The sequence below is a fragment of the Perognathus longimembris genome, chromosome 28 (assembly GCF_023159225.1).
Source record: "Perognathus longimembris pacificus isolate PPM17 chromosome 28, ASM2315922v1, whole genome shotgun sequence".
Classification (NCBI taxonomy): domain Eukaryota; kingdom Metazoa; phylum Chordata; class Mammalia; order Rodentia; family Heteromyidae; genus Perognathus; species Perognathus longimembris.
The window spans coordinates 30,857,372-30,876,815 of NC_063188.1; the positions used below are offsets into that span (position 1 = coordinate 30,857,372).

The 19,444-nt window shown below is 35.8% G+C and overlaps 1 protein-coding gene across 1 annotated transcript in view; it reads right to left on the reverse strand.

Annotated features, from left to right (window-relative positions):
* Positions 1–19,444, reverse strand: part of Alg13 (ALG13 UDP-N-acetylglucosaminyltransferase subunit) — a 69,815-nt gene that overhangs the window by 39,095 nt on the left and 11,276 nt on the right. Inside the window, 8 exon segments of the mRNA XM_048335601.1 lie at positions 1,699–1,861; positions 2,066–2,147; positions 6,086–6,158; positions 9,212–9,258; positions 9,942–9,992; positions 12,471–12,554; positions 13,069–13,266; positions 13,268–13,378. Coding sequence (XP_048191558.1) covers positions 1,699–1,861; positions 2,066–2,147; positions 6,086–6,158; positions 9,212–9,258; positions 9,942–9,992; positions 12,471–12,554; positions 13,069–13,266; positions 13,268–13,378 — 809 coding nt within the window.

Sequence of the window (19,444 nt, forward strand, 5' to 3'; positions counted from 1 at the left end):
CTTTTCTCAAATGCTCGTCCCTGTATTTTCCCACAGCTGTTATGATCCAACTCGGATGACCTATCATTCCGCTAGCAATATATAAAATCTCTATTATATTGGGGGGGCAGGGAGAGGGATTGTTTGTTTTATTTTGGCTTTTAATGTAAGGCGGATATACCTGTCATTTTACATGGTTTTGTACTGAGATTTTATATATAAATTATAAAAGGTTTCTCCCCCCCAAAAAATCTCTATTATATGACTATCAATGATTTTTTTACCTGTATTCCCTAATGCTAAGGGAGCAAAGCTTTTATCCTTATCCATTTATCTTTAATGCATATAGTACATAATTCCCACTGACCAAAGATTTCTTCATAGTTGAGTAATGTTAAAAGCAATTCCATTAATAGAAAAAAAGCCTATTTGCTCCAAGAGTTAATTCCCTTCTTCAGTTGATGTGGCATTGACTCCCTTCTATAAGAATATCTTGTACTTTTTCTCCAAATTTCTTTCTAAAAAATCAGGAATGTAAAATTGAAAAACATGAATAAAACTACAAGGCTAGATGACACTTGATGGATACAAAATCTGAGTTTCCAAACAAAGCTAAGAATCAGGAAGAAATATAATATCCACTTCATTATATAAAAACTGAAAAGTTTTCAACATCTATTTAATAATAGCAGCTTTCAGAGGTCCACAGTATCCACTTCTAGTTCATGAATATACTCAAAAGCTTCTAATGTCCTTTTAACCAGAGACATCCTATTTGCTAAATGTGTATGCATGTTACCATTCAATCTCAGTTGCCATTTCAAAATGACAATCCTTATGTTTCAGAGCATGATTTATAAGCTAATACACCCAAATACTCTGGGCTTTTGTTTCACATTTATTTGTTTTTTGTAGGTGGCATATGCTTATAATGCCAACACTCAGGAATCTGAGGGAGAAAGTATCATGAGAGTATCAAGGCCAGCCTAGACCACATAACAAGACACTACATTGAAAGAATAAGAATAAAGGGCTGGTTGCATGGTTCTAGTACAAGAGCAACTGCCTAACAAGTGTGAGACCTTGAGGTGAAACTGTAGTATCACTAAAAAGAAGGTAGGTTTATGGACCTACTCTAACATCAAAAATCTGACAATAAGCCCAGAAATCTGTCTAATGCTGAGTAGTTAATATATAAATATTGAAAGTCACTGGACAGCTTTCAAGTCATTTTTTTTGTTTTTTTGTTTTTTGCCAGTCCTGGGGCTTGGACTCAGGTCCTAAGCACTGTCCCTGGCTGGCTTCTTTTTGCTCAAGGCTGGCACTCTGCCACTTGGGCCACAGCGCTACTTCTGGCCGTTTTCTATATATGTGGTGCTGAGGAATCGAACCTAGGGCTTCATGTATAGGAGGCAAGCACTCTTGCCACTAAGCCATATTCCCAGCCCTGTCCCTTAGGTTTTTCATTTCAAGTCATTTTTAAAAACATAAAATACATTGTGACTTGAACAGAGTCCCAAAAGTCTGAACATTTCACAAGAAAATATGTCTTTTGGGCAGAATTTCTCTCCCTTCATTAAAAAACACACATGTATTATGCATTTATGTACATGCAATCAAAGTCATAGCTTATTAGGCCTCTTCCACTTTCCACTGACAATATACAGACAAATGAAAAAATGATTATCCTAAAGTTGACATCCCTTTTCCTTTTATTACCTATCTGGAGTTGAACTCTTCTGATCAGTAATGGCATTCTCACTTCTGGCCAGAGCATTGTTTCTATTCCTCCTGGAACCACTTCGAAACAAACTAATTGCAGCTTTCAACACTTCTTCATCCACAATAAATACATCTTTATACAGAATTTCATACAGAACAGCTGGAGGAATAAAAGGACAAAAACTTTAATTGCCAAAATAAGATACTTTGTAACAATGTGGAACTAGTCAGAACCCAAATATATAAACACCTTATATACCAATAAGTTATTCAAAGGATCCTTTTTATGCTGGGACCTTTTATCTAAGGGTTTCAAACAAGTCATTTGAAATCACACCCAATTATTTATAATGCCTTCACATACCCTGACAAATGGCTGCACTTGACTGAAATTGTTTTGAGTACACAGAATCATAATGACCATTACTTGTATAGCAGAGCATAATCTGAAAAAAAAAACACAGAAAACCTAATATTACATCTTATAGTCTTGAAATCAAGTTGGTAATCAACAACTAATAAACTAAATGAATTTATAATTTTAAAATTTGAAACATAAATGATTATAAACGCTACCTCACAAGGAAATTTTCTTGCCAGTGACACTTGAAAATATCTTATTGTTATGAAAGTGTTGTACAGAGGGATATCAGTTACATAAGTCAGTTAAAGTATACATTTCTTTTTGGACAATGTCACTCCTTTCCTTGCTCTCTCCCAGTTTTTCTCCCCTATCCCCACCTACAATGTGTATAGTTCATTTTCAACATTGTTGTTTGTCAGTGACTTCTTTTTTTTCTTCTTTTTTAAGAATTACTGCTCTGCTTTTGCTGTTGGTGCTGGGAACTGAACCCAGAGCTTCATGCATGCCAGCAAGCACTCTTACCACTGAGTTATTCCCCAGCGCTACAGTCAGTGACTTTTAAATGTCAAGATTATAATCACTGCTAGTGCCAGGCACTGGTGATTCAGGCCTATAATTCTAGCTACTCAGGAGGCTGAGGTCAGAGGATTGCAGTTTGAAGCCACCCTGGGTAGACTATATTCATGAGACTCTTGTATCTAATTAACCAGAACAAAAACAGAAGTGTAGGTATGGCTTACTGTATCTAATTAACCAGAACAAAAACAGAAGTGTAGGTATGGCTTACTTAGATGGTAGAGCGCAAGTCTTTTTGTGTGTGCTAATTCTGGGCACTTTCCCTGAGCTTTTTGATCAAGGTTAGCACTCTTGAGAAACAATTCTACTTCTAGCTTTTGGTTTCATAGACCTTCCTACCTGACCTGGCTTTGAATCTGGTTCCTTCTAGCTCAGCCTCTTGAGTAGATAGGATTACAGATGTGAGCCACCAGGCTAGACCACCAGTCTTGAGCAAAAAAGCCAAGCAAGAGCACAAGACCCTGAGTTCAAGTACCATTACCACCACAGAAACAGAAACATGGGAAATGAATGACTAAAGCATAAAGCCTAACAAGAAAAATCTAATAATGACTAGAGAAATTAAATACTTTTCTGGAGCTTGAACTTAGGACCTTAGGACCCTTCCTGAGCTTACTTTGCTCAAGGCTACATATTTACCACTTGAGCCACAGCTCGACTTCTGGCTTTTTTGGGTGGTTTATTACAGATAAAAGTCTCAATGAGTTTCCTGCCCAGGCTGGCTTTGAACTGTGATTCTCAGATCTCAGCTTCCTGAGTAGCTAGAAGTACTTGTGTGAGCTACTGGCACCTGGCTACATACTATAATTTCAATATAAACAAAAGTATTTTCATGCCAGTATTGGGGCTTCAACTCAGGGCCTGGGTGCCATCCTTGAGGTTTTGTGCTCAAGGCAAGTGTTCTACCACTTTAGCTTCATTTCCTCATCCAGCTTTTTGGGGGTTAACTAGAGATAAGCGATGCACCTGGAATGACTTTGAAGTATGATCTTCAGATTTCAGCCTCCTGAGGTAGCTAGGATTAGAGGTATGAGACACCAGCACCAGGCCAAAAGTATTTGTTTTTATAAATTCCCAAATCAGATACTTATTACTATCCTGTGTATACCAATTCCCAATTAAAAGTAAGCATTAGTGCTGCATATTATGTGCACATGAGCCTCATAATGGTATCCTTTGGTTTACATACCAAAAGATTTGATACTTTTGTACCTCTATGGTGATTTTCAGTGGGTGATCTTTCCCCTTAATCAGCTCAATAGTATCTCTGCAAAATGTAGAAGACTTATCTAAAGTGGAACTATTTAACTGTATATTTACTGTATGCGTCATTCAACTTTTCTGTGTAGAAAATATTTTAGAGAACTGTAGGTGAGATATAGTACCAGCTGTGAGCAAAAAGAAAAAAAAAAGCTGTGCAAAAGTGTGAGACCTTGAGTTCAAGCATCAGTGTTAGCACGCACACACACACACAAAAACTAGGTCAAAAATGTTGGGAGAAAAACTAAAAGTTTAAAAGTCTCTGGTAAATATGCAAACGTCCAAATCTCATGTCAGTTAATGCTCTATACAACTACTAATATATAAAAGCTAATACTTTTTTAATTATGATTATCTTTCACTCTGTTTAAACACTGTCAAGTTACATTTAGGATTAAGTACACTGATGTTTGAAACAAAATACATCAAAGGTTGGCGTGCCAGTTGAAAACTCAAGGGGTAAGTGCCATTTGAGCAAGCAAGCTGGGTACCAGGTTTGAAGTTGGAATAAAACCAAACAAAACAAAATAGTTCTGTTTTTTTTTTTTTTAACTCAACAGACTATTTCAGGGCACCAATGGCTCATATGGCAATCAAGAAGGTTGAGATGTGGAGAATTCCACGGTTTGAAGCCAGTCTGGCAGAAAGGTCCATGAGACTCCACTATTCAATCAAAATGCTGGGTTGGTGACCCGGCTCTAGTGGTACAATGCTATCCATGAGCAAGGATATGTGAGGCCCTGAGCTCCATGACACTGGTACTGGAATAAACAACAGAAGATGTTGAATGTATAGGGATTGATAACATTATGGAAAAATGATTTAAAAAAATGAACAAGGATATCAAGGGGACACTAAGTTATATAAAATATAAATTCTTGTTAAGTTGCATGTTTGAAAATCTTAGTAATATATTGATAAAAGCTTCTACTGTTTTCATAATACCCATAATACCATAGGACCAGCTTATTCCACTCATTATTTAATGTTACCCAATTTGTCAAGCATCAGCCTGTCTATATCCAATTTAAATATCCAATTTAATTTCAAGGATCTCTTTCCTTCTGAGTAGACTGCCCTTCACACTTGGACTCATTTTCTACTAATTACAAGCAGAGAAAGACTTTTTCTTTTGCTTCCTTTGTACATGCTTTATTACAAAACTAGATTACATCATTGTAATTTATTATTTTCATATATATAATCAATGCTCTTCATGTTGCAAGACAAATATTTATTATAATCATTCTGGTACCCTCAAAATCCAGAGAAGTGTCTGTTATATGATAGGAGTTTATTATAAGCTCAACAAATTAACCGGTAGCCATTATTAAAGCAAATGTCCCAATTTACAGTTATCTTCTATGTTATCTCCTATTCAGTTTTTTCTATTCCTGACAACACTTCCTTAGTTCATGTTTTTTGCCTACATCCCTGTAACTGTATAATAATTCTGCCAGTGATTTAATCTTGCCTTGCCATCATTAGAATGGTATCTGAATTACAATCAGTGGTGTGAAGAACTAGAAAGGTCCAATATTACCTAGTCTCATATTCTCTAATTAAATAGACATTTTTTAATTAAAAACCTCTTTGTGTAAGAAATATTGTATTTTGAAACACAATTTAATTGCTTACTCCTCTCAAACAATAAAACTAGCTTCTACTATTTCTACCTAAGAACTTTCTTTAGCAGAACCTTGGCCCTCAATACAAAAAAACAAGCAGGTATACAAATATATAGTAATACTGTAATTACATGGAAACTGTTTATGGAGACAAAAAAAGGAAGAAGGAAATACCTCTCAGAGGAGTTTGGAAAACTTCAAAGAATTGACATTTGGAAGCATGGTGTATACATGTGTACATACACACATTGTAACTTCTTGGTTACTTTATGACACCATTTGCCTAGGTTCAAATTTTGAGCCTTATCCTCTGACCTGTGAGGAGTCAATTAGGGTTTTAAAAGTATTGGTGTTTTCCCAATTATAGAGGAGTGACAAGAACAGATCTGTTTAGCATTATGATCATTGAGAATGACTGGACAGGTTAAAATGAGAGTATATTGTCGATTAAACTATTTACTTTTCCATTAACTAGATTAAAAGATTTTTTCCCCTAATATCCTGGCAAGCCAGTAGCATCATTCAAATTCTTTTCTTCCACATTCATTGATCTTACCTTGTCTTCATAGCCATTATCTGTGACACAAGTTGGTGGGTTTCCAGGATTGCGATAAAGAATGAAATCCCGACTACAAGGGGAGAATACAAAAGTGGGTGTGGAAAGAGGTAATTTCGAATATGAAAGAAATAGATACACAAACAAGTATTTGTGCTTTTCAACTACTATATTATTTATCTAAAATAATCCACATGTTCAACTTGATGTTTGGCTTTAAAATAATACTAAGAAACTAATGTTAATTCAAGGACGAGTTAATCACTGCAAAATGATCTATAGATTTTTTTTTCCAAAAATATCTTTATTTGGGAGTAACATGAGGATTAAGAAATTAATGTCAGGCACAACTGGCTCATGCCTATAATCCTACTCAAAAGGCTGAGGTTCTAAGTATGATGGTTCAAAGCCAGCCTGAGCAGCAAAATCCGCTACTCTATGGCAAACTACCAAAAAAAAAAAAAAAGCCAGAACTGGAGCTGTGGCTCAAGTGGTAAAGTTCTAGCCTTGAGTAAAAAATCTCAGAGGCAGAACACAGGCCCTCTCAGTTCAAGCAGGCATGTTTGTGGGCATATAAATACATGGATACATACACATATACTCACACAAATTAATATTACATATTTGTGAGTCTGCGAAGCTAATAAACAAGTTTTCTGCTAGGAAGCAGAAAATTTTGAATGAGTATAAGAGGCCAGACAAGAAACATTTCAATTTCAGCTGTTGGATGCCATATGGATGATATAACTGCTTTTGAATGAAAGCAGCCACAATGTTTACACAAGTGAGCATAACTGTGTTTCAGCAGGCTTCATTTATCAACATTAAAACCTGAATTCAACACAGTTATAAATGCTCTGAAATATTCTTCCTTAGATTTTGTAATCATTTAAAAATAATAATTCTTAGCTAAAGGAACGTACACAAATACGCATCAAGCCAGTTTCAAAGCTGACGTGTGAATTAAGAGTGACAACTAGGGCCAGGTGTGGTGATGTGCACCTGAAATCCCAGGACTGAGGTTGAGGCAGGAAGACTGTGTGTTCTAGGATAGCCTGGACTACATAATGAGACCCAGTCTCAAAAATATAAATAAATAAGCAAGCAATCAAGCAAATGAGGAAATAACAACTGTTTACATGCTCAATGTCTCTTTTTTTGCCAGGCCTGGAACTTGAATTCTGGGCCTGGGCACTGTCCCTGAACTTTTTTTGCACGGTTTTCTAGCCCTCTACTAATTGAGCCACATGACAACTTCCAGCCTTTTCCTGTGTAGTTTACTGGAGCTAAGAGTATCACGGACTTTCCTGCCTGGGCCGGCTTTGAACCATGAACCTGAGATCTCGGCCTCTTGAATATGAAGGTATGGGCCACTGGTGCCCAGCCTATCTATACTTGTTATGAGATTTAATAAGAAATGATCAAATTGCAAAAACAATGATGAGCAAGTACTCATAAGAGATTTCTGATTCTATCATCTTACTATTTTGAGAGTCTACAAGTATTTTAATACAGATCAGTATTCTTGAGTAAACAAGATTTCCAATGGCATATAGCTTACATTAGGTAGGTATTTTTCAAAATCTTACAGTTTTCCTCAATGTCATTTTTTCAACTTTAAAGATACAAAACAGAATTCTGAAAACAAGAGAATGGTGCTCCTATATCTTTTTTTTTTTTTGGTTGATCATAGGGCTTGAACTCTTGAGTCTGGACACTGTTCATGAGCTCTTCAGCTTAAGGCTAACACTCTACCACTTGAGCCACAGTGCCACTTACAGTTTTCTGAGATAAGAGTCTTATGGAGTTTCCTGCCTGGGCTGGCTTTGAACCCTCTTCCTTAGATCTCAGCCTCCTGAGAAGCTAGGATCATTGGCGTGAGCCACCAGCACCCGGCTTCCTATACCATCATTACAACTTCCATAAGGAGACTTAATTTCCCCATGAAATTTTAATAACACAGATATACTGTATTATTTATTTAGGTAAAGATACTCTCTTTGATGCACCATAAGCCACGGGAGTATCTAAGATGTTTTGCTCCACCGCAAACCAATTTCTTCTTTGGGCAGTAATGAGGATTGAAGTCAGGATCTCCTGTTTGCTAGGCAGTAACTCTGTCACTTGAGCTATACCTCCAGTCCCCTTCCGCATTGGTTGTTTTTGAGGAAGTGTCTCACTTTATGCCTAAGCTAACTTAATCTGTATCCCTCCTATTTTGTCATTTAGTCTTGTTGAAGATGACAGGCATTTGCCACTATGCCAAACTCAGTCTAGAGAGCAGGAACACCTCACTGTGCCCAGCAACTGGTTGAAGAGGAGTCTTGCAAAATTTTATGCCTGAGCTGACCTCAAACCAAGACTCCCTGATCTCCAGATAACAAGTGTCTAGCTTTATAGGCTTAAACCATTGCAACCAGCTCCCAAACCAATTTCTAGCTTGTTAAGAGGGATACTGCCCCACTGAGAACACACTGAAAACCCAATTTAAATATTCAATATTTTTCTAAGATAAATATTCTCTGACTTCCTACAGTAACTAGACTGACTCAGGGTCTCACTATATAGATCAGTTAGTCTCATAAACTCACAATCTTTCTCTCCTAACTGCTTAAGTGCTGGGATTTCTGGTATACAAGTTTGTGCCACCATACTCAACTTCCAGGAGTTCCTAAAGTTATCTTTCTATGATAACAGACACAAATGATAGACGTAAGCATATCTATCATCCTTTTTTATTTTGCTGGTCCTGGGATTTGAACTCAGGGTCTAGTCTCTGACTCTGATCCTCTTTGTGCTCAAAGCTAGCACTCTACCTTAAGCAACAGTGCCACTCGTGACCTTTCCTGAGTAGTTTGTTAGAGGTATGAGTCTTACATACTTTCCTGCCCAGGCTGGCTTTGAACTGAAACCTCAGATATCAGCTCCTCAGTAGCTAGAATTATAGGCATCAGCCACTGGCGCCTGACTATCTATCATCTTTTAACAAGGTTCTGTAACCAAAATTACAATAACCTGATTTTTTTGACCTTCTCACTCTACATCATCAACCTATCAACTCCCCAAATGGAATTTAATAGAAGTCTTACACATATACTTTCTCAAAGAAAAGGAGATGCTACTTACCTATAAATTATAGAAAGTGCTCGTATTTCCAGCTGGCCAGCAGTTTCCTAAACATAAATAGTATGCAAGTTTATAAAAGCATTTTATAGTTAGGAAGATTTTTAAGTTCAACAATTTTTAGCACTGTTTTTAATATTGCTTCATAGAAAGGGTTTGTAGAACATACTGTAATTTGTTTTGAGAATGTAAAAATGACACAGTAAATAATTTAAAAATGGACTGAAAGTCCTTCGTAACAATTAAATAATGATACAAGTAACATGAGAGATTTAAAAGACACAAAAGTGGAACTAGAATAAAACCAAAGCAGAATATTTGGTAAATTTTTTACCAGAAAATTGGAATCAATTTTATCACATATTATTTTCAACCACATAAAATATGCATTAAAATTATATCTCCACACAAAAGATAAGTACCAATAGGGCAATTATTAACGCTTTAAAAATGATCTCATAGTAACATTACTAACTCCCAACCATTAAAGTAAAGTGTTTCTCAACACTGTTCTTTTTCCCAAGAAATGATTCCAGTAGTCTATGGATGATGAGATTGTTATCACTAAAACAATAGGCCATTCCTTGCCTACCTTTTCAAGGTAACTATTTCATTCAATACATCTGGCTACTTCAGAAAATATTTTTGGGTCTAGTTATAGTGATAGAGATCTATGTTTAGTTACTATTCTAAATCACTCTGAAAATATTAAATCCCCATTATTTCATCTTACCTTAGGATCTCCCAACCGTTCCAGGTATTTCTCAAAAGATCCCTCCACATACTTCAAAAATAAAACAAACTTGACTTAACCAAATAAATAGGATTACTGACATCTGATTATAGAATTTTTATTCAGCTTAATAATTATGGTATTAAATTACTAGCTTGTACAACAACTCAAGAAGACTTCCACAGAAGTGTTAAGTGGAGAAAAGCCGCACTATAGACATACCTGAGGAGTTGTCCTGCCTCATCTATATGCCAGTGTATTTCATCAAATAATATGCTTTGAGTTTCTTTTAAAATGCCCGTTTAGGCAATCTGACAATTTTCATAAACCAAACAAGGTCTATAAATGTAAAGATTTCAAATTTGATAGAAAAAATATTCAAAGTTTAACTGAGAAACTTTAAAAGAGAATTTCATTTATCTCAAAAGCCCATAGCACAAGGGAATTTTTGAGTGTGATGGAAATGTTCCATATCATGACTGTGATGACAACTGCATGATTATGATTGTGTGTGTGTGTGTGTGTGTGCGTGTGTGTGTATGTGATGGCAAGAACTAAATATGCTGAAACAACACTGGTCTGTCTTAACTGTATGTAAAGTACATCTCAATAAAAAATAAAACTGGGTTCAAGTGGCTTACGACTCTAATCCTAGATACTCAACTCAGGATCCTGAGATCTGAGGATCACAGTTCAAATCCAGTCCAGCAAGGAAAAGTCTATGACTCTCGTCTCCAATTAACCACCACCAGATGTACTGCTGTGGCTCAAGTAGTAGAGTGGTAGTCTTAGGCAGAAAAAGCTGAGTAACAGTGCCAGGCCCTGAGTTCAAGTCCCAGAACTGGCACAAAAAAAATCTGAAGTAAAATCAGGGAACTCTTCTAGTTCCATTCATGTATATAACTAGACTTAAAATGCAGTTTCAAATTTTCCTCACTTAGCCTGGTGACAGTGTAATCCTAGTTATGCAAGAGGCTGAGGTTCAAAGCCAGCTGGGGGAAGAAAGCTGTAAGACTCTTTCCTCGTATTAATCACAGCAGTTGTAGAGTGCCAGCCTTGAGCAAAGAGGAGCTCAGGGACAAGTACCTAAGTCTAAAGTTTGAGCCCCAGAACCAGCAAAAATAAATAAAATAAATTCCTCACTTACTTTTGTGACCTAAATGACATACAAAAACTTCATAATTTAAACAATGCAAATTTTGACTTACACATACACCCATTAGTCATCAAAATTAATATAATACATCTACAATTCCTGTTAAATTTTGTGCCTCTATATAACTGATACAACCAATGACCTGCTTTCTGTCACTACAGATTAGTATTTTCCCTAAAGGTTGTTTTTTAAAGGGCAGTCACATAGTATAAACTTCTTGTTTAGCAACATCTAGCTTTTATCACTCAATGTAATGAGATTTATCCATAGTTTCAAAATTCACATTTGTTTTTCAAAATGCAATTCAGGAACCAACACTATGTATGACTTGGGAGCTTGGTGAAAATGCAGAAATCTCATCTGAAGTCTCAACTCAGACCTATTGAATCAGAATCTATATTTTAACATGATCCCCAGGTGATGTGAATGTACAAATATACTTGATACACTTCTTTACACCATGGTCTTTTTTTGAATGTCACAAACAATGATTTTCCTGGGTGTGGAAAATATAATCAACTTCAAGGTAACAAGCCTTGAAGAATCCTTTACAGCATTTTAAAATTCACTGAATCCTGTTAAAAAAATTAAGAGTAAACTTCAAACAGAAAGCAGTTAAATACACAATAAATAAAAAGGAGGCACTTAGCATTGGAAGGGGTATAAATGTAAAAACTAAAAAGTCACATGGAAGGGGACATATCAAAATGGCACTTGGTAAAACTTCCTGTTTCCTTAACAAGAGCTAAAGTAGTGAGTATCTAAAAGTTGTTTTACTTAAATTCAATCATTAGCAAAACAGTTACAATTACTACAGTTTTTCATATGCAAAAAGATATTAAGATTAATTTGTTTCCTTACAATGTTTACAACTCTTCAAATTGAACATTATTGCACATATACTAAAATGTGCATTTTAAACTTGCAGACAGAGCGAAACCTTCTTTGAATTATTAAAAATTCTTCAATAGATAAGAGGAATATATAATAAAAATAGCAGTCAAATAACTTTTTAGAATTTAGGGGAGGGAAAAGAAGTGGGAAATATAAAGATTTTTATCTAATTTTGTTGATAGGTCTCATGCTCTAGCCAAGATGGCCTTCACCTGGAACTCCTCCTGCCTTACAAAGCCTTGTAAGTGTTTGGCATGTGTAATCACACTCAAATTTTTTTCTCTTTAAGTTACCTTACAAAACAGCCTATTTCTGAGAGGAAGTACAGAGCACGCTAAGTTGGAGGCCAGCTACAAAAGTTACTATTGCAGAAAGAGGAAACTTATATAAGATATAGTTTCCATATGTACATGCTCAAAATTCTTTTTGCACATCTACTTTACCGGCAATATGTACCTGAGGGTACATATGCTACTTACAGACTCAAAAGTTTGTTGATTCTCCTTCATATATGAGACGCAAGCCTTCCGGACTTGTAAATGATGAACCTGGCTGCAAAATAACTAAAAAAGAAGAGAAAGACTGACTTACCATTAAAATAATCTGAAACAAGCTTTTAAAGACTATGGACTGGATACAAACCTCCCTTCCCTTGAATATATGTGGGAAATAGCAAAATCAAGTATTCATACCTTTTAGTGAGACAGGGGATATTTTTTGTGCCCCTGTCCCCTTTCTACTCCGTAAGTGCATAGTTTATGAAGAATTAAGATAACTTTCTTAAATTTACTTCAACTCACTTATCTTAATACAACTATCTTACAAACTGTAATATAAACAGAAAAGATAGCAACATACTTGGAAGAAATCAGCAAGGACACAAGTTGTTGCAGTTTGCACTAACAAGGACCAACTTCTTATACAGACCTGGGTGTTTTCACTAAGCATCAAAAATAAGAAATTCTCTTGCTTTTTTTTTTTTTTTGGCTAGGCTACAGATCTAGCTACAGGACCATGACCCATCTCAAACTGAGAAAGATGACAACAGCAAGACATATATATTTCCTTTTGTTTTACCTGCTCTGAAATAGCCCGAAAGAGGCAAGAGGCATCCTTGGCAGTCAGCTTTCGAAACAGCCCTAAACTGCCTAAATATTCATCCATTGATGCCTCATTCAAAGACTTCTGGCTGCAGTACTTTTTCCATCCTTTATGCATCGTGCCACCGGGAAGAAGAAATAGAGATGTAGAATGAAGCAAAAGTAGGGTGCAGCTAAGTATAGGCAGCGGTATATCCACAAAGCAGTTCAAGGTCTAGGCACGTGGGGGCAGTTGGAGTCAGGAGCTTGGAATCTTGGTACTTTCCAGGAGCAGGAAAAGCAGGGGACTGGATGGCTCAAGTCAAGGCAGAACCCTGTGAAAAGAAGAGGAAGAAGCAATGCCCCAGGAATAAAGAACTTGAAGAGGAAACGTTGGAGGTAGAAGATGTACAGCTTTGGAAGGGTGGGAATAATTCAATCGGTACAAGACTGAGAAAAGTATGCATACTAAGCAGCTGAGCTCTGGTTTCAGAGGGAAACTGGGTTTACAGCTTCACTCAGGGACACTGCTGTATGAAGTTGCAATTGCCAGCCTATAGTTAAGTCTCAGGTGTGCACAATATAGCCTACTCCACCTTAAGATCTCTGTCTGGATTTTCAACTAGTTTCTGTAAATGCCCTGCTCTCTTCATAGTTTCAGGAAATGTGGGGAGAAAATCCTAATTACTAGGCTTTTGCATTAAGAATATATTTTGTTATTTTTAACATATTATGTGAAACTATTGATTTTTTCTTTCATTTTTCTTTCCTATGGTTTATCCCTTGTCACTCTATTTGATTTTTGGTACCTTTGGGTATTTTATATACATTTATCTGAATTCAGGAAAGGAAGGGGGAACATCAAAGAACAAAGGACAAACCAACACAACAGTGATACAAGAAAATATGTTGGAAATTAACTGTACAACTGGCAGGGAGGAGTGTGGGGAAGGAGGGAGAGAAATGAGGGAAGGGGTAACAAGTATGACAAGAAATGTACTACCTTATGTAAGTAACTGTAACGCCTCTGTACATCACCTTGACAATAAAATTAAAAAGAGTGTATCTTGTGGGAATTGGAGGTTTGACTCACACAAGTCTGAAGCCCTAAGTTCAAGCCCTATTACCAGCGTGAGTGCATGCACGGGAGTGTACCCTCTCTCTCTTTCTCTCTCTCTCTCTCTCTCTCTCTCTCTCTCTCTCTCTCTCTCTCTCTCTCTCTCACACACACACACACACACACACACACAATTATATTTTTTGAAGGGCATCAATGGAACATGCCTGTAATTCTAGCTACTCAAGAAGTCGAGACCTGGAAGATCTCAGTTTCATTCCAGGTGAGGCAGAAAAAAATTCTGTAAAACTCCATCTCCAATTAATCAGCCAAAACCTGGACTGGAGGTATAGCTCAAGTGGTAGAGGGGCCAGCAGTGAGCAACAAAACCAAGTGAGTGTGAGGAACTAAATTTTAAGCCTTAGAACCAGGACAAAAAAATTACCATTGAAGGGCTGGGAATATGGCCTAGTGGTAGAGTGCTTGCCTCATGTATATGAAGCCCTGGGTTCGATTCCCCAGCACCACATATAGAGAAAAGGCTAGAAGTGGTGATGTGGCTCAAGTGGCAGAGTGCTAACCTTGAGCAAAAAGAAGCCAGGGACAGTACTCAGGCCCTGAGTCCAAGCCCCAGGACGAGCAGAAAACAAAACAACCAAACAAAAAATTAACATTGAGTGATATGCATGTATGAAAATTACAATGAAGAGGGAAAGGGGGAGGGGGGAATAAGGGTGGAGGGAAAAAATAGTACAAGAAATGTACTCATGGCCTAACATATGAAACTGTAACCCCTCTGTACATCACCTTGAAAATAATTTTTAAAAAAAAGAAAATCACAATGAAACCATTTTGTACAATAAGCATATGCTAATAAGAAGCATGTTTTCTAAACAAAGAGGGATCTTTTTATCTATGGAGGAAGAGGTCACAGATCAATTAATTCTAGATAACAACTACCTGCCAGGATTGCAAAAATCCAATATATTATCTATGCTAAGAAACTCTGCTTTTAATTCTTTTTTTTTTTGGCCAGTCCTGGGCCTTAAACTCAGGGCCTGAGCACCGTCCCTGGCTTCTTCCCGCTCAAGGCTAGCACTCTGCCACCTGAGCCACAGCGCCCCTTCTGGCCGTTTTCCATATATGTGGTGCTGGGGAATCGAACCGATATTCCCAGCCTCTGCTTTTAATTCTTGAACAATGTTTCTATAGTGCTATATATACTACTGTATAGCACTAATACGAAGAAAAACATTGGTTTGATCCCAGGATCTCCTGCTTGCTTACACTATTATCATTTGAGCCATACCTCCTACTTTGCTTTTTGATAAGTTATTTTGAAGAAGTCCACTGAAATGTTCAGCCTAGGTTAATCTCAAAACACAGTCCTCAAATCTCAGCCTCCCAACTTGCCTGCATTACAGGGGTAAACAACTGGCACTAAGCCAAAGAGTGGAAACAATAACTCTGAAAATACCCACTTTTTAATATGATACATTTTAGGTGCTGTGGCAAACAACAAAAGAGGCAATATACACTAGAGATATGTTTCAATTCATTATTGTAGTACTCTGCCAGAAAAAAAATGCCCTGGGTTCAAAGAAAAGTCAAGTAAAATATTAAGGGTCAAAGACAAGACCAACTGTATTATTTCATTCTATTATATAGAACCTTAGTTTTATTTAAATTCTACAATCCAGTTCTTTTTCCCTTTGTACAACTACACAAAGATAGTAACAATTATGTTTTTTAAAATAAAAATAAATAAAAGGGGAAGAGGGAAAACCAAAACAAATGGGTTAGAGAGGGTGAATTCAACTGAAGTACATTATATACATGTATGGACATACCACAATAAAACTTGTGGGCTGGGAATATGGCCTAGTGGCAAGAGTGCTCGCTGTGTATACATGAAGCCCTGGGTTCAATTCCAGAGCACCACATATATAGGAAGTGGTACTGTGGCTCAAATGGCATAGTGCTAGTCTTGAGCAAAAAGAAGCCAGGGATAGTGCTCAGACCCTGAGTCCAAGGCCCAGGACTGGCAAAAATAAAAAAATAAAAATAAATAAATAAAACTTGTACAATACATGAAAATAAAAATATAAAAGAAAAAATATTTAAGGGTGATTGATTCAAATTACCATACATACATATATAGGTAAAAGCTGAGAAATTGTAATACTAAGAGTTTCAAATTTATTTTGCATGTATTTGTTGATGCAGTAGTAATGACTGCTTCCTACAGGAAAAAACATTATAATTTAGGGATGAAATAAAAGTTTGCATGGAATAATATCTTGACTTCCCTTAGCATGCTAATTTGAAATTATCTTTTTTTAAATAACCACACAAAATGGAAAGTGGTGCTTTTTGCTAAAGTTGTGAAATATACTGTTTGGAAGAAGGTATCACCATCTTAAGATCATTAATTCAGAGAAGAGTTAAAGTTTATAAAGTTAATTTTGGCATGACTTACAAAGAAAAACTCTTCATATCTATTGCTTTTTAAACTAAAATGAATGATTCATATACTACATTTTGAGCAAGGAAAAATGAGGAGGAAACAGAAAATAGGAGACAACTGGAAATAAGATCAGAAAAATTAGGAACTGGAAGAAAAAATAGAGGGAAAATTACATGCAATAGAAGCTCATAGAAACAGAACTACATAAATATGGCCAACTGATTGACAAAAGTGCAAAGGCAATTCAACAGATAAAAGTATTGACCTCATATGTAGAAAGTAACTCCTGAATTATACACCTTTTACAAAAGTAACCCAAAACGGATACAGAGCTAAATGTAAAATATAGTCTTTTGGATGTATCCCTGGGCTGGTTAGCTGGCTCCCAAGAAGGGTGAAAGAAACAAGAATTCAAGGACACTTTCTATATACCTTATCCCACCGGAAATTTCAAGTTGTAAACCCATATTTATTCAACCGGTTTAGGCAATTTGTTAAATGTAGCACAAAAGAAAAAAAATTGGACTCTATCAAAATTAAAATATTTTTCTCTGAAAATGAATGACATTTTCACAAGCCAGAAGGAAATATTTGTATTTCACTTAGGTAACAAAAAAATTACTACTGAAAATATCAAAAGAACTCTCTGGTGCTAGATGTAATTCAGTGTTAAGAGCACTGGCAGAGCATGCAAAAGGCCCTGAGTTCAATCCCTAAACCACACGGAGAAAAAGACAAAAGAACACTGAAAGTGAATAACAAAAAAAATAGTTCAACGTTGTACAGAAAAGGTATAGGAATTCCTAATAAACTCATAAAAAGATATGCAACATAATTAGTCACTAGGAAAAATGTATGACACATCATTTACACATTTACTAGGACTATGATAATGAAACAAGTATGTGGGTATGCTAGCCTTAGTAAAAGTGAATGTTCCCAAAAGTATATCCCAAAACATTTAAGAGTACATTTTGCAGACATAGTGTGTGTTACTTGCATAGAGTACAGTTATAGCTTAGCATGCTTGTCTAATCTGAATAGTTCATTCAAAGGCAATGCTAATTATCCAACCATTGTTTTTTAGACCTAATTAATGGGTATTGTCAAAAACTGGATTGTCCAAGGAAAGAACATATGTATTTGAAAGTGCCTAGCCATATTATTTTAGGTAATTGTGCATTGGTAAAGAAACATTAAAGAATTTATAACAGGAATAAAGTAAAAAGAATTGTGTGTCACGAACACCAAACTGTTCCAAATCTGATTTCAAGTTAGTATTTCCATATACATTATTAATTACTGGGATATCTTAACATATTTAAGCTATGCCCTTCAATTCACAAACTAGCATTCACTCCAATAATATTACAAGGTTAGTGACAAGTCTGAATTATGTAAGTGCTTGTGTTTTGTTTGTCCCACTGGGTGCCTACTTGTATATGTGTTACTTTTTTTTTATCAACTTGTTTCTTAGACTTGGCTATGCTATACAAGATTTTTTATTGTTTTTCTTTAAATTTAAGAAACAAGTAGCAGTTGGTACCAGTAAAGATTATATGAAAGCTGCACCTTACTGTTTTGTTGAAAAATCGTTAATTCAGGTAACCTAAATACAGAAAAACATCTGGATAGTTAATTGAGCACAGTATTGTACATGCAACTTTGGTCATTCATGTTGTATAGATTTTCATTGTGGAATATTCAACGTAGCTTTAATTTCAGTATGCTTTTCATGTAAAAAATAATACTCAATAAAAAATTACATTTTCATTTATTTTTCAACACTGGTTATTTTTTTCTTTCTTCATCCACTATTAGCGAAATCCTCTCCCTGAATTTTTTTTAGAAGTTAAGCAGTATGCAATATTTTTCTGTATTTGGTATATCATTTTAGAAGAAATCATGTTTAAAAAACAAGCATAATGTTAAGATCTGAAAAAAAAAACGCATGATTCTATAATATGATGTGGATCAAGCCCCACAACTTAATAAATCAATCAATCATGATATATCATTTCACATCTGTTAGTATAGCTTTTATCAAAAAGATGAAAGGCAAAAATGTTGGAGAGTATACAGGGAGAAGTGAACTAACTCTCCTAAAATGTTGGTGGGAACGCAAATTAGTACATTCATCGTGGAATATATGTATAAAGATTATCTCGTAGTACATTCATTGCAGAATATATAAAGATTATGTCCAACCCTAAAAATAGAACTACCAGCAAGCCTACCTCTAGAAACATATCCAAAGGAAATTAAGTCTGTGCGAAAGGGGTTATCTGCATTTCTATGTTCATTACTGCATTGGTAACAATAGCCAAGACATATAATCAACCTAAATGTCCATGATAAATTTTGTCTGTACACACTGGAATATAATTCAGCCTTAACAACATGAATATAAACCTAAAGAACATTACACTAAGTGAACTATGCCAGGCGCAGATAGGACAGTACTGTATGATTTATGTGTGCAATCAAAAAAGATGAACTCAGAAAAGTAGATGGTTGATAGTAAATCGATGATTACAAGAGTCTGGGGATGAGAGGGAGGGAGAGATGGAAAATGGAGTTGAAAACGAGGCATACTGTGAGATCTATTGTAGAACAGTTTAATTCTAGTCAATAATATATGCTTTTAATATCAAAATATGCCTCAAAATTGTAATTTATACTTTTAATTGCTAGAATTGTCTATATCTTCTTGCAATGTTTAAATGAAGAAAACTTCTTGGAAGAACAATATATGAACACTGATGGTTTTAAATCTAACACAATACTCTTGATAGCAATAAAAAAAAAAAAAAACTGGGATAGCTGGGTGCCAGTAGCTCACGCCTGTAA